This window comes from Pecten maximus, chromosome 7 (assembly GCF_902652985.1).
Source record: "Pecten maximus chromosome 7, xPecMax1.1, whole genome shotgun sequence".
NCBI lineage: Eukaryota > Metazoa > Mollusca > Bivalvia > Pectinida > Pectinidae > Pecten > Pecten maximus.
In genome coordinates, this window is record NC_047021.1 from 41,114,754 (window position 1) to 41,130,810 (window position 16,057).

At 33.5% G+C, this 16,057-nt stretch overlaps 2 protein-coding genes across 3 annotated transcripts in view; one reads left to right on the top strand and one right to left on the bottom strand.

Moving 5' to 3' along the window:
- Positions 1–987: 987 nt before the first annotated feature.
- Positions 988–10,489, bottom strand: LOC117330852 (IQ and ubiquitin-like domain-containing protein). Its single transcript, XM_033889381.1, has 12 exons — positions 10,409–10,489; positions 9,925–10,068; positions 8,347–8,859; positions 7,732–7,866; positions 7,134–7,301; positions 6,015–6,346; positions 5,285–5,671; positions 4,602–4,772; positions 3,845–4,021; positions 3,176–3,424; positions 2,549–2,734; positions 988–1,760 (listed from the first exon to the last, which is right to left on the bottom strand). Exons 2-12 carry the CDS (start codon positions 10,058–10,060, stop codon positions 1,587–1,589), a joined length of 2,628 nt encoding a protein of 875 aa, XP_033745272.1. The 5' UTR covers positions 10,061–10,068; positions 10,409–10,489; the 3' UTR covers positions 988–1,586.
- Positions 10,490–10,586: 97 nt separating this feature from the next.
- The window catches only part of LOC117330850 (dynein heavy chain 12, axonemal-like), a 56,645-nt gene continuing 51,174 nt past the window's right edge, over positions 10,587–16,057 (top strand). For both annotated transcript variants that reach the window (XM_033889377.1, XM_033889379.1), the window contains exons 1-3: positions 10,587–10,737; positions 14,308–14,558; positions 15,041–15,131. In XM_033889377.1, the coding sequence (XP_033745268.1) occupies positions 14,308–14,558; positions 15,041–15,131 (342 nt within the window). In that variant the 5' untranslated portion in view covers positions 10,587–10,737. The remainder of the gene's footprint in view (positions 10,738–14,307; positions 14,559–15,040; positions 15,132–16,057) is intronic.

Here is a 16,057-nt window from a genome sequence, read left to right on the forward strand (position 1 = left end):
TGATAACAAGTGACAAACCAAGATGCCATGGACATAGTGATTGCTATATAGCATCTATTCAGGTGAAACAATAATTTGCTCACAGCTTTTAACTCAGGTTTTTCTTTTCCTGTCAAGTATTGTCAACAAGCTGTCTTCCTTGATTAAGTTTAGATACTGGTTTTCTATTCTCAAAAGAAAAAAAAGGAAACATGTACTCATTATTACTGATATTTAAACTAGACTCTGGCTAACATAGGAGTGAAACTTGTAATTACAAAAAGTCCCCTGCAATTGCTTTTCTATGGTCAAACTTAAACTCAGAACTATTTCTCAAAATAAATATGTATATTTCCTTGTGGTACTAACCAAAATGGTCGATCAGGGTCATAGGAGGACAGACGTTGAGGGGGACACCAACAGCCTTGGGCGGGTGACAAGGTAGAGACAGACAGCCAGGGTCATATCATAGGACAGGTGTCAAGCAGACCAAAACAACAAAGGTCATATGAGGACATGTCTCTAGGTAGACACCGACTGCCAAGGTCATGTGAGGACGGATGTCTAAGGAGACATAGAAAGCCAAAGTCATGTGAGGACGGATGTCTAAGGAGACAGAAAGCCAAGGTCATGTGAGGACGGATGTCTAGGGAGACACTAAAAGCCAAGGTCATGTGAGGATGGGTGTCTAGGGAGACACTGAAAGCTGACACCAAAAGCCAAGGTCATGCGAGGACGTGTGTCTAGGGAGACATCGAAAGCTGTCATGTGACGACGGGTGTCTAGGGAGACACCCGACAGCCAAGGTCATGTGAGGAGGAGAATAAAGAAGGATACCAACAGCTGGGGTCATACGAGGACACCTTGGATCACAGGTACTTGCCTTGTCTGCCCATACACCCCAATATATAATCCTTTATATTAATTGTATTTTACAGACCTGTGGTTTAATAAATATGGACTTTCTTCCATAAGAATTTGAGTATACAAAGACAAATACAAAAAAAATGTAGTATAATTTAATTTATTATTATCATTATTCTTTCAACGGTGATAAGTTCAATATATATTTACAATTTACAACTGAAATATTTACATTCAAAATTCATATCACAGACATACATAATGACATCAAGGAACCTTAAATCCTCAGCAAGAAATTATCTTGGATGCAATCCGAACACTAGACTAGCCAAGAGAATCCTCGCTTCGAGGTTTTTAGAATCCTGTGCCAATAGGAAAAATTCATCACAGTGCTTTAACTTGCTATAAAATATAACTGGTACTATTTCATCTTTTTGAAATTTTACATTTTCCTTAATTTTCATGTGAATTAATGACCTACAGGTAAAATTTGTACACTTGGCTTTTTAAAGTTGCACTGTATTTCTTATTTGGTTGCCAAATGTTGTTTTCCTGACAGGAATATAATTAAATATACAATCTTTAAAAAAAGTATATTGTATATTTTGATAATTTCCACAAAAAACTGTTCTTCATGTGGGTTTTTTCTTGCACAATTTCACATGATTTTGAAGGGGGGAAATCGTTTAAAAAAAGCAGTTTTTGTTGAAATTTGGGATCCCAATATAGCCAATTGACATGTATTATGCCCGCTGCTGTACTGGAAGTTGCTGGCCAGCTATCGTGGGTCCTGAAGGCATTGATCGTTCATTGGCACGGATTCGAATGTGTTCAGCCATTCCTGGGAGTCTGGAGAAGTAGTTCCTAGCCAAGGTATGTTTCTGTTGAACTTTATGTATGAATACAGAACCGTATCCCTGGAAACGAAAAATAATCATATCTATTAGATGTGTTTACCTTGGCAACTGAATTTCAAAAATAATAAAATCTGTAATATTTAAAAAAAAATAATAAGATGGAATGTCTTTCTCAATGGACAGAGCAATATAATTTATCTCCTAGCTATAGGCCTGTTCTATCCTGTTATACAGCAATATCATAAATATCGTAAGACTTGTACTTGGAAATAATACTATAAAATTATTTTTTCTATATTTGGCTGAAATTTGTTTCATGGCATCCTGTTAAAATCAATATCGACCTCATGTGCTAAAGAAGCTAATTGACTGGGTGTTTCAAAAATAGATTACATGGTATGAGTTACTTCCCCTTGGCATTGTCAGCCCTGCATATTATTACAACAGAGACTTCTTCAGACAAGCAATGTCTTTGAAAGTTTTAGAATGGTTATAATTATTGTAGTGAATATTATATCAGAACATTTTTGAACATTTGCTAAAACCTTGAATCAACAACACATCGTGCATATGATACATTGTGTTAATTATTAAATATATAACATAGTAACACAAATGATTTTATGACTCATGCCTTGACCGGCATCAAACCCACGACCATTATCAATATTGATATATAATATAGAACTACTAAAAAATATTCAAAAAGGATTCGAGGCTGACCAGTATATCTAAATCACCAGAACAACATGGGGACACTTATTGTCTGAATGGCCATACCAGGACACGGAATGGAACAAGTTCTGATGAAAAATTCTCAAAATTGTGATATGAAATGGCTGCCATACCTCTTCTAAATTAACTAATTTATCATGTGCAGATGCTTCGTCCTTGGTCAGCAGGATACAATTCCAGGGAGACCACTCCTGATGTTTGTCCCAGCGGACCAGTACAAGGTCGTAAAGGTCCTCCCAAGCACTCAGTATGCTTTGACTGTTCCAGATCTTCTCCACAAGGTAGCGCAAATCTTGTTCCTACAAAATAATAATCGTAATATGTCAGAATTCAATTGGCAGAGATTATATAATTAATGGTCAGGGCGATTTTCAAGGAATATAATTTAATTGACAGATTCTTTTTCAGTTATATAATTTAATGAGCAGGGTGATTTTCACTGATATGATTTAATTGGCAGGTTGATTCTCAAGGAATATAATTTAATGGGCAGATTCTTTTTCAGTTATATAATTTAATGGACAGATTCTTTTACAGTTATATAAGTTAATGGGCAGGGTGATTTTCAGTTATAGTTTAAGGGCAGGGTGAATTTCAGTTTCATAATTTAATGGACAGGATATTTTTCAGTCATAGTTTAATGGGTAGATGCTATTCAATTCTATAATTTAATGGGATTTGAGCTTGTCTATGTATTAACCCAGATATAAACAGGCAAATACTGCAGTCATTCACCATACCTGCAGAAGGAAGGCAATTTTGGAGTCATCCCCGTACATCTCCTCTGCTTTTCTAAGGACTTTGAGCATGTACTGGTAGGTGCTGATGTCCTGGCGTGTTCGAGCATCATTGTCAACCTTAGAACACTTGCGACATTTGCCCACAGTACGGGAATTGGACGACAGGGCAAATTCCGTGGAGGGTAGATATTGGTTACAACTTGGACAGAAATAGATGTTCTTTCGCAAGCTTGATGGATCTTGTGGCACCTGGACATGATAAAAGGTCAAGGTCAATCATCAAAATTTTTAATAAATTAAAGAAACTCAAGTTTTATTAATGTGACTTTTTTTTTCACTTCCATTTCTCAAGAAACACATTTAATGGAATTAATAAGTTTTACTGCTTTTCTTCTCGAAAAACACATGATGTTTTTTCAACATTATTTCAAAATACATTTTGTTTTTTTTTCAGGATTGAAAAATTCTCTTGCTCTCTCTCTCTCTTGTATTAAAGAAACATATAGATTTGTTGATTTTGTTTTTAGATTTGAGAAAAAAATTATGTATGTATTCAATGTTGTTTTTTTTCCCAAAATGTCCAATAATATCAGCCATAATATTTTCTAATATTTATATAAACAAGTATATCATTTGGTTTTGCTGAGGTAAGCTACAGAGCATATTTACCTTGAGTAATTTGGCTGCCTCTGGATTAAAGGTCGGAGTTTTAATGTATTGAAGGAACAAAGTTGAGATGCGTTTACGTAGCCCATCCAAGTTGGACTCCTTGACCCCTCTCATTAGAAGGTCAGCCTCTCGATCTATCAGCTCGATTACCTCCTGGGTCAACTTGCAGTCATGTTCCTGTGGGATGTAAATTTGAAAAGAAAAGCTCTTGGATTTTTTCTAATATTTCCAAAAGAGAATTTTTTTTTTTTTTGTACCAAATTGTCAGAAGCTGTAAAAGTTTTATAATTCAAAAATAAAATGTTAAAAATATAAGCAGAATTTAAAACTGAAAACAAAAAGCAAAATGTTTTTTTCTTCTGAAGATTAGAATGCATTGTTATGATGTTGAAAACAGGAACTTTAGGTACATGTGCTGTGTATGATAGTAACTCACTGGTATATATATATATATTGATTAATCAATTAATTAAGTAATTAATTAAGTTACCTACATAAAATGTGTGATGGGTCAAAAAACATATGCTTAACAGTGAAAGTGGTTTATATTAAAAGTTCCTAACAAGCTTTTCCACGGTCTCTAGTTAATTTTGTACAAAACTTTTTTATCTTTATTTAGGCAGTAATAGTTTTTAATTTGATGAAGGAACGTTTTAATTGTAGAGAACACGAAAATAATATGTTCCATAATTCAAAGAAGAAAATGCAGAAAGTAAGCAATAATTATGTAAAACACACACAGATTCAATGTCTTTACCTTGACTGTGTGTTTAAGGGTGAGCAGCACATCGAGGCGTTCGTCCTGTGTAAGATATTTCATGTTGATACTGTTATAGATATCCTGAAGCTCTTTTGCCCTGATTGTGTAGGGAGTGTCCATTTCGGTTACTTTTCCATCAAATCCTTTCCATTTCTTAGGTGACGCAGCCTTTAAAAAGTATAGAGAGAAAGAAAAAATCAACTCTTGATTTGAAAAGTATGTTCTAAACTGAAGTAAGGAATAGTTACAATTCATTTTGAGGTGGGTCTCCTTGTAGTAGTTGGTGAATACCTCACTGAACAACATAAGGGAGACCCGTCGCATACCATCCAGAATAATTTGAGTAAAAAATTTTCCCAAAAAAACACTCAAACACGGTAGCCGGCGCTCTAACCGACTGAGCTTTCACGGCCCCTTATTTCATTATACAGAATTGTTAAGTTGAGTAAAAGAATAAAAATATCTATATCACATTCAACTTTTTTAACCATGTTATGCAATTCAACAAGAATCCACTCAATATTGAATGTATTAATGTTATACTTGAAATGCGGTTTAAAATATATGAGGACTGAAAATTATATATATGTTTCACATAAAATAAAGTCTAATATACGAGAATGTTCAAGATCCAAAGAAACTTGAAAATTTTAGAAGCAACGAAACTTTTCTTTCTTCACCTTCTTGAGAAACTGTTGTATCCTCTTATCCTTGTTTTCTACATCTGCCTCAAGTTTATGTCTACCAATGGCGGATATGAGTTGGGTTTCCTGGTCAAGCAACATACAAAGTGCAGCTTTCCTTTCTGCGTCATCCATCGTATGATTAATTCGCTCCAACTCTTCTTGTCGCCATTTTTCTAAAGCATGATATAGCAGGTCGAAATCCTCTTTTGTCTTTGGATTCATTCTTCTCTCAAATTCTTTCTTGATTCTTTCCTCTTTCTCCTTACGTTTCCTAATTTCTTCCTGTCTTTCCCATTCCATCCTTTGTTGTTTGTCCATCTTCAGTTTCTGAACATATCTTTTGGCTAGCCATCGGCGGTAGTATTTTTGTATGATGATTACCTAAAACAAAAATGTACATCAATAAGCTGAATGATTAAGCTGAGTAAAAACTATTACATCTTCAAACTATATATATGTATACCAATTTTTTTATGCGAATTTCAAATTGTTTTTTTTTTTTTTTAAAGTTTTCTCTTCATCAAATAAATTATCTGTTTCTTTATTCAGTCATTCTGTTTTCAGAATAACCATTCTGGTTGAGAAAGAAAATAAAAAGAAACAAAATTATAACTTTTTAATTTTCAGTTAGAATAAATAATTTCGAATTTTATTTTTAAAATTATTTTTTGTATTTTTTTTTCTTCAGAAAATTAAGAAACATCACTGTAAAATAAAACAATACCTGATGAAGCATCATGTCAAGGTGGTCGTCTGCCGTGGTGTATTTGCCAGGCTTGACCAATTTGTCTGACAGGTTAGCCACGTAGACACCAATCTTCGTCATCTGTGTGGATGTGTCGTTTTTCGTCTGCTGTAAGTGATGACGCTGTTCCACGGTCTGTGTATCACGACAGTACTTGAGCATGTTGGACGGAGCTGGTTGTTTTCTCACAGTTTGGGCTGATGCATGATGGAACTCGATTCCAGTCTTCTTATGTCTGTAACCGCCTAAATATGGCTTTTTTCTCGTGGTTCTTTCTATCTCAACTACAACATCTTTTGATGTTTCATCATCTAAAAAAGGAACATTATGCAATATTAGAAATATTAGAAAACATTTCATTGGACAAAATACCATGATAAAAATCAACATGTTGTGACTTCGGTGATCGGACGAGAACCAGTGTTTTCAACATGATATGGCCGTAGATATTAGACAACTAAAGCTAAGTATCTAGCAATTTTTTTAACCAGTATCATAACTGGTTCAAACAAACACAATTATGCTGTACCATAACTGGTTCAAACAAACACAATTATGCTGTACCATGTCTGGTTCAAACAAACACAATTATGCTGTACCATGACTGGTTCAAACAAACACAATTATGCTGTACCATGTCTGGTTCAAACAAGCACAATTATGCTGTACCATGACTGGTTCAAACAAACACAATTATGCTGTACCATAACTGGTTTAAACAAACACAATTATGCTGTACCATGTCTGGTTCAAACACAATTATGCTGTACCGTAACTAGTTCAAAGAAAATTATGCTGTACCGCAACTGGTTCAAACAATCACAATTATGCTGTACCATAACTGGTTCAAACACAATTATGCTGTACTGTACCTGGTTCAAACAATCACAATTATGCTGTACCATAACTGGTTCAAACACAATTATGCTGTACTGTACCTGGTTCAAACAATCACAATTATGCTGTACCTTAACTGGTTCAAACAAACACAATTTAGCTGTACTATTACTGGTTCAAATAAACACAATTATGCTGTACCATAACTGTACCATAACAGGTTCACTATTTTATACTCCACACACTATTTTATTTATGTACCTGTCTGTACACGGACTGTGATGACGTCAGGCATATGATACTCCTGACGAGGACGATATGATTTGATGGGCGTATTGACTGGATCGGACGACTGCATCTCTAGTTGTATAGTTCCGTTTGGCCCCACTCCCAGATCGGCCAGTGTTTTAGTCTCCTCCATATTGTTGCCTGCATGGGACATTCATATTCACTCATTTTGAAATTACATTGTTAATTTTCATTTATGTATTTTTTTCTCTTATTTATATCATATTCAATATACATGTAATTATGAGCCAATGTAAGCGTCTTTTTGTTTTTGTTTAAGATATCTTATATTTTCTAGGTTTTCTGTACATTTACTTAAGAAAAAAAATAAAATTGTTTCAACAGAAAAAAATTTGTTTAAAAAAGACTTTGATTTTTGTTATCTCAACAAACATTATGTAATATCATAAAGACTTTCGCAAAAAAATGAATTTAATAGATAGATTAATTTTACCCATTGTGTCATAAAAAATTAGTATATAATTATATACAAATATGATGAGAATTTGAAATGCAATTCCAGTTTAGATCAAACTGGCTCATACAGTATTCAGAAACGTGTTGCTATTACCTGCAAACATAAGCATAATGAGGTTGATAGGCATCTTAAGTTCCGCAGCAAAGTGTGCCTTGAGTTGGGCGAGTGACTGTCCGAGTGTGCAGGCTAGGGTTACAACTTGACCACTCGGCATCAAAACAAACTTCACTGAAACCAAAAAAAAATGCGTATATTATTACTGCAAACATTAAAATCAGATATATTCCTATAGTCTTGTTAGCATAGAAAGAAAACAATTGAATGGAAGTATTCAAATTATATATATACGGTAAACCTCTGGTTGGTTCGAACAAAATAAAATAAATATTGACGAACCTGTTCGATTTATTCGAAATTATGCTTCAGAAAATAAGCACGAGTTCGAACTATCCGTATATACAGGATGCACAGAGTTTCAAAAATTCTTAGAAATATATACTATGTGGCCTGGAAACGCCAGAATCCTAACATGAGGTTTTGCAAAACATTAACTCTGTAAGAAAAAATTCTTGATAAATTCAATTTGGGCCTTGAAAAGGCCAACCACAATTTATGGTTTGATCAAATCTATATGCACCCTGATTTATGCCTTCAATTCAGAATAGATGTGTGGATATACATAAAAAAGTCACACAAAAATAATGGTACCTGTTGCTGTAGCTTGTAAGTTGGCAGTGGTCCTAAGAGGAGCTGTATCCTGTACCGGTTGTGATGGCGTTGGTTGTGGTTCAGGTCTCGGAGAATTTGGATCGTCTTTCTGACTTGCGGCGTTTATCTGTTCCACAGGCGCCTCCTCTTCTTGCTGAGTTGGGGCCGGGGCTTCTTCTTGTTGGACAGGCGCAGGTTCCTGTTCCGGCGCTGGGACTTCCTCTGCCTGGGTAGGTTCTGCTGCAGATTCCTCTGCAGTAGTTTCCTGTTGAGCCTCTTGTGTTGTTGCTTCTCCCTCAACTGGAGCCTCACCTTCCTTCTGTTCTTCCTGGGCAGCATCACCCTCTACAGGAGCCTCAACAGTCTCCCCTTCCTTCTGTTCAGTTTCTGCTGTCGGATTTTCTTCATCCTTCTTTTCTTCAGTTACTTCTGTCTTTTCCGCCTGAGTGTCTGTAGGTGCTGTTGTCTCTCCTTCTGCTTGCTCTGTAGTTTGTTCTGTGGGCTTTTCTTCAGCTGAAAATTAAGGAGTAGATTAGTTAATGAAGAAATAACAATATTTTATATGGTGATGTATATCTGGGATGAATTGGCCACAAAAGAAATAAAAATACAATTTAAATACAATTGTACAATTTTATTTTTATTTTTCCATATTTAAATGAAAAATTCTGCTGGCCCAAATTATTATTTTATAACCCTTAGGTAAACATTGAAAGTGTTACCCATTTGTTAGCACAGTGACATATAATTTGATAGTCTTGGACTCGTACTATAAATTACATTCTTGTGAAATGGATTTTGTGATCATTAACAAAAATTCAAGATAATTTCACACATGATAATTCATGTTATGCTAATTTTGATCTCAAACTATCATTTCATGATATAGTTATTGGAAGATGGAATCGTTTTAAAATGAAATTTTTAATCCCAAGATTTCACAATGTAACTGCCCTACAAAAATAAGTTGTTAGGGACAGGGTCATCAAGCCATTAAGTGCACAGAGGCATCACAAACATTTCCAACCCGTAATCCATATATCATAATTATATGTATACATACATCATAGGTCCTAATGCTGGGAATTGGTTTGAAAACCAATCAATTATTAATTAAATGTAATTTACTGATTACTGAATATGTAATTGGTTAGTCAGTCACATCATGTAGGATCACAGGTCCTAGCCTCGTCTGTCAATACACCCAATATGACTTGTGTCTAGGATTTTCTCACATCATTGTAATGGTATATATGTTGCCGAGTTTTCTTTAATTTTTATTCTCTTGATTTAATTAATTTTGAATAACAGCTTTTAAATAAACTTTCCTAAAAATCAACAAAGCACACTTTATTGGCCTCATCCAGTTAACTAAAATTACTGAATTCAACTGACCGCTTATAACCGAGAATCATCAGAACACTAATAGTATATGGGTTGTATCAAGAGGGAAAATAATATCATGCTGCCTCTTACCGCAAGCTGAGCTCTTTCCTTGTAGTGACAACAGAAAAGAAATATTTGTACGGAAAAAATGACAATGTCACAGCACAAACAATAGCATATCAATATGCTTACATTGTGTCTCAGCTGGGGGTGCATCAGCAGGAGTGGCATCTGGCGGAGTTTGTTCCTGAGTAGGTTCCGCTGGCGCCCCACCCTCTTCTGGGTTGTCTGCCGGCGGGGGAGTAGGAGCAGCCTCTTGATCTGCCATGATTTGGTCTTAAGAAGAAAAAAAAATGTCCTCGAATGTAGTTTCACATACATTTGTAGATACAATATTTACAAATATTGCGAGTTCACTTCACAAAGCGTATTATTGATATTTCAAATCAAGTAATCGATACGACTTTATCAAATTCAACCATCCACCATATTTTGGATGGATCAAAACTGTGTGATGAAGCAACCGTTTCGTTATGAAAATAATGCTATCTCGCGGCTGTTTAGGCCTTCGTGACGGTCGATCAAAGTCAATTGTGTATCAATATATTAAGTCTTTAACATGCAACATTAACGATGTATATATTTTGTGCAAATTCAGTTTTTCTAGCATACTTACATTATCTCTTACTTCAGTAGCCGTCCGCCATTTAGGTTGTTTTCATGACGTCTAGGTAACCATGCTATACCGAACTCTTCGTTACAACAAGTATATCGATTGGACGAAAGGATCCGTTCAGCCAATCAGCATCGACGTACTATTCTTGTTTCGATTCACTTCGAAGTCTGGACCTACGAGTCCATAACAACAGGCTTCGACTGATGCAAAGTGATATATTTATATAATAAGTATACATCGTTGAAGAATAGGAACTATGTAGCAGCGATGCAGATGTAAACGCTTTTCAAACAGGAAAAAAAAATCGAACAGTGTACTATACCGAGAAGGTGAGTTTAAAGCTATTGTTTTGCTGTCATTACACCAACACCTGCATAGTTTACAAATGGCTGACCGGGAGACTGGACTAACGTTATTTTTAAAACTCATTTGTAATATAAATATTCTTCTTTATATTATTATCTATTACAATAATACAAATACGTATATATATATATGTCATAATGACCCTTCTGTTGAAACTTTATGTGGAACATCTAATAAATTAAATAATATATAGTAAATAGCCTAGTGCAATGTAGTGGTGCAACAATATCATGATACATGAGGCCTTGTATAAAACGCAATATATGCATTAGTTCAGTACTGTACAGAGAGTTGCATGCATGTATATCTACTTAGCTCTATTAGAGTTTGGCTAGACCAGTTTGCATTTAGACATGTACCCCACACAAATTTCAAATTTAATCACAGTAGCATATTCTTAATTTCTTATATTCAAATGCTGGCTGTTATGTGAGTTTAACTGTATCAGATTTTCACTGTAAATTTGACTACACAGCAGTTTCTTAAAAATTTTATCTTTGATGAAGTCATTAGATCTGTATTTGTAGAAAACTAGAAAAGGGTTTATAAAAGCCGCTGTTAATTTGTTAATTGTCTTAAAATAACATCTATTACCATAATTATTACATGCGAACATTTAAGCTAAGACTGATTGTTGGGTTGAACAGCAACACAAAATTGCAGCTGTTTTTTTTGGATGATGGTGACAGATAATGTAATATATTTAACAATCATTATGACATCAGCTATAACACCATAATATTGTGACACTATGATAATTACTTAAATTAGGCATCACAACCTTATGACATCACACTATTGTACTGTAATAGTATTATGACATCACAGTTTCAGACAATTTTTACTATGACATCACAATTAGTTTTTTTAACTGTTAATTGCATATATCCTTCTTTTTCTAGTTAACTATTCACTAATGGAGACACAAAAATTAACTGAAATATGGCTAGGGTCTTTACTACTCATAAATTTGATTAAATTAACATTAAAGATATGTTTATTCAATAATCCAATATATATTGATATATTATACAACTTACAGTACAACATTTAATTACTTGGAAATGGAAAAACAAGTCGAGAGTATTTATTGATCAGTATATAGGCATGCATTCGTCTCCCACAAATTTTATTAAATAAAATTACAAATACATTTTATCATAAATACTTTCTGATACATCATAAGTTCTATCCTTATACTTGGTTCTCTTTATTACATTAATGGCATATATATATGTCAAACAGCAAAAATAGATAATTTCATAAATCTGAAGCCTGCTCGATCAACTAATGTTGTTTTTGATCATTTACTATAAACTTCATTACCCCATTCCTAGATTCCAAGATTATCCTTAGACTATATACATTTCCTAACATTATTACTTATTAGAAACAGACTGTTCAAACTGATTCAGGCAGTAGACCAGGCCAGTTTTTGTTTTTTTGTTTTGTAAAATCTACACTTAAAATAACTTATTTGGGTGGTCAGATGGCGCAATGGTGACATACTTGCCTTTCACCTAGGTGTCTGGGGTTTGATTCTCCGATCAGATGCTTTAGGTATGGGGTCACATGCCCAACCACGAGGGTTTTCCGGGTACTCCGGTTTCCTCCCACAATAAGACCCCTCGCACGCTTCCATCCGGCTAACAAGGATGTTTATATAAGCTAATATAACTTGTTTCGCAATTATTGAAAAATGAAGTTTACTTTATTTCATTTTTACCATTGAACAGTGAAATCATCTAGTTGATAAAAAATTCTAACATCACAGTGATGATAATAACTTTTATTTTGACCAATCAAAATGGTGCTTTATATTCCCCTGCATTGAAATCTGACAGTTTTTGGTTCAGATCCAAAAGAAGCAAATGTTGAAAAAGTGTCCATTTTGCTACATGTTTCCGATATACATTGCAGTGTTTGATAACATACAAATACTGCAAAGCGTAAAGTCGTAAGGGTCATCGCAGATTATGCTACTGATTCCGGCACCTTCCAGATGCATATCGGTAGATTTTTTTCTCTGTTTTTAGACTTTTTAAAAAAAAAATAAGAAAATTAAATGGTTTGCCATATTTTTCACTCATGCATATCAACTTATCACTATAAATTTTGCAATATTGATTTCATGATATATTGTTATATAAAATGAAACAATAAACAACTTGGGTTAAGTATAAAGAACAAAAAATTTACATCAGCTGATTATTTAAATGATTAAGTAGGTCGGTACATGTTGGCTCTTTGCCACATCTATACCCCATACCTGCCCAAATCTGGGGACGTGATCATATTGTCAAAAACAGCAGGACGATATGTTTCCCAAGTTCATTGATAGACTCTAACCATGCATAAGGTAGGCACTTTCTTGTTCGTTTTCGATATTTTTTAGATTTAAATTTTGAAGCCTATGTTTTGACCGAGAATTTTAGTTTTTTAATGGTAGAAGACTGGAATTACAATTGTGGTATTTAGATTTTGGCACATGATGAATTCTATTACGTAGTTAGAATTGGCATAGAAAATGCTGGATTTTATCATGGTATGAACAGGCAAAAATGTTCCTGGCAAAGAAATGGTGAATTTTTCTGGTCTACATATAATATTATTTATATTTTACTGGTTAAGGTATTTCAAATTTTTCAAGAAATTTTAAGACTTATTTTTAATTATTTATACAGTACATTGTATATCATTTGTTAATGATATTGAGGACAGAAAAGGACTTCATCAGACCATACTTAATGACCCCATATAATCAAAAATATTGTTCTTATATATGAAATATCCAGTTCAGACCCTAGCTGAGATATTCAGTTTCTTCACTGCTCTGTCAAAACGCTGAATACATTCTGTGCTGTATGAAGCTGAAAGATTGAAAAAGAAGAAAAAATGCTTGAATTCAGTAGCAATATTAGACTATGAATGTTGTTATGTAGAAAAAATATTTTGTATGCTTTAAAACCTAATTTGCCTATGGAGGCATAACATTGGAAGATATGAATTTATTTACTTTGTATACAGTATGGTAAAATGAAATACATGTATATATATGAATGAGGGATTTGATGAAAAACAAACAATATATATGTCAAGCACCTTTGAAAATAAAATAATAGTTGAATACAATATCTAGAAGAAGAAAATTATTAGACTACCCCATACAGCTGTGTTGTCCTTCTACGACTCAGCAATGATGTTTAACACATAAATTTTTGTTACTTAGGAGTTTCAAATCTGGAAGGGGTGGCCCAAAATTAAATAAATATCATAATTTGCAATATTGACTTTCGAAAGAACATCTGAATTCATGAATTAAAGTGAAGCATGTAGGTTGCATCAAAGATTATGATTAATTTTCTTCCGTTGATGTATTAAATATCAAATAGATGTAATGATCAATTTATCATTTATGTAGTACAAAAACAACACATATCATTGTAAGTTAAAACTTAAAGTATTTGCTAAAATTTTATTATGTGCAGGTCAAAAAAAGTGGTATGTTGGTTAACTGATAATTTTTTTTTCAGATGGCAACATTGAATGGGTTGCATACCACAAGAAATGGTACCACCAATGGAAATGTGGACCATGAGGCTACAAATGGCAGTGGTAATCAAAAGCAACGGGGTAGAGCGCTCAGTGGTATCGGGCCTGATGGTTACCCCCGTCTACCACCAATCAAAAAACCACAACTGAAAATTGACGACCCCTATGCCAACAGCAAACTGATGACTTTCAGATTAGCCAATCACAAACAGGCATTGCTGATGCAGATATTGTAAGTAATTTTTGCTGTGATTATTTCTTAATTTAATAAGAAGTAAAAAAAAATGTTGTTTTTTTTTCAATGAATATTTTTGTCCTGCAGTTGTTCAGAAAATATAAGTTTGTCGAATATAGTCACAGCTCTTCTCTTTTGTAGTATGTGTTAATTTAATATTGAATGCTTGTCAGAATTAATCCAAGAGATTGTACATGAAGCCATAGTTTCATCAACATTCTTTAACTTAAAAAAATGAATTCCCTATCTTGCCAAATTTTCCATAGGAAAGCAAAATGGGATTTGAAGAAAATTCTGTTACGCTTCCTATGGAATATTAAATAAACGAATTTCCTGAAGTTAAGATATGTTGATAAAACTTGGCTATTGTAGCAAAAGAAAAAAAGGGAAAAAAAGCGAAATGAAAAGAAAAGATAGGTAGATGTAGGCATGTTTTTTTATGCAGTGATGAATGGTAAAGGTATTGTATTTCTTCCCAGACATGACGACGCTATCAAAGCTTATGAAGAAACCAAAGAGGTCAACGAGAAAGACACAGATAAAAAGGATGATCCCGATTTTCCTCAAGAGGTATGTGATCCCAACATCATCAAAGATTAGGACTAATGTTTTATTTCTCTATTGCAGATTGAGAAACTGATATTGAAATAATATTGGTAACAACTTGTACATAAATACATGTATGAAGTTTAAACAGGAGACTGTAACCACAATTTTACCCTGAAATTAGATAGTATTGATGATGAAAAATATTTATTTTAGAACTATAAATTCATATTATCTTTTGCATGTTGGTTTTAAAACAGTTTTTCACACAAAAAAAAATTAATAAATAAAAAAGTTTTAAATTTCTTAAATTTTCCTATAAAACCCATATTGCAAAAATTACCAGTAAATGCATAAAGATGTGCCAAGAGAAAAATGATTCTTTAAGATGATGAAATTCCTCCTTCTTGATAAATGTAAAAGAATATGAAATTCTATTAAATTGATATCATTGTCTAGTAAATTAATGTGTTTGATAAGTGTCCCATCAATTTTCTGAGGTTGTAATAGATCTATACAATTTTAACTTTGCATTATGATGATAAAGAACATCTTGATACTGGTATTATTATTTGTTTGTTGAAATGTTTTGTCTAATATTTCTGCAGCTTGACCCGAGAGCGGTTAGTCTACACATGATCACGCCGTTAAATGTTGTTTATATCATCAGTCTGTGATCATCATTTGTTTCAAAATTTTAAATGTCCAGTCACAATTCATTAGTTATAGAATTATACTCGTGTATGATCACAAATTTCACTTCCTGTTTAAAATGGCCAGTGATTTTCTTCCCGTATATTTAAATTAAGGTATTTAAAACTTAAAAATTTAGAGAGAAATTGATTTTCACATTTTGGTTTATATTTAAAAAAAATTATATCAGTTTCATCATTTAGCAATTGATCAATAATATCAATTCAAAAACAAAACAAACAAAAAAATCGTAATTT

What these genes read in the sequence shown, in the direction of transcription:
- LOC117330852 (XM_033889381.1), bottom strand. Translation starts at nt 10,060, where the DNA reads ATGGCAGATCAAGAGGCTGCTCCTACTCCCCCGCCGGCAGACAACCCA. An exon ending in CATTATGCTTATGTTTGCAG is followed by an intron (nt 7,302 to 7,731) that starts GTAATAGCAACA and finishes TGTCCCATGCAG; the next exon opens with GCAACAATATGGAGGAGACT. An exon ending in TACAACAGTTTCTCAAGAAG is followed by an intron (nt 4,773 to 5,284) that starts GTGAAGAAAGAA and finishes TACTTTTTAAAG; the next exon opens with GCTGCGTCACCTAAGAAATG.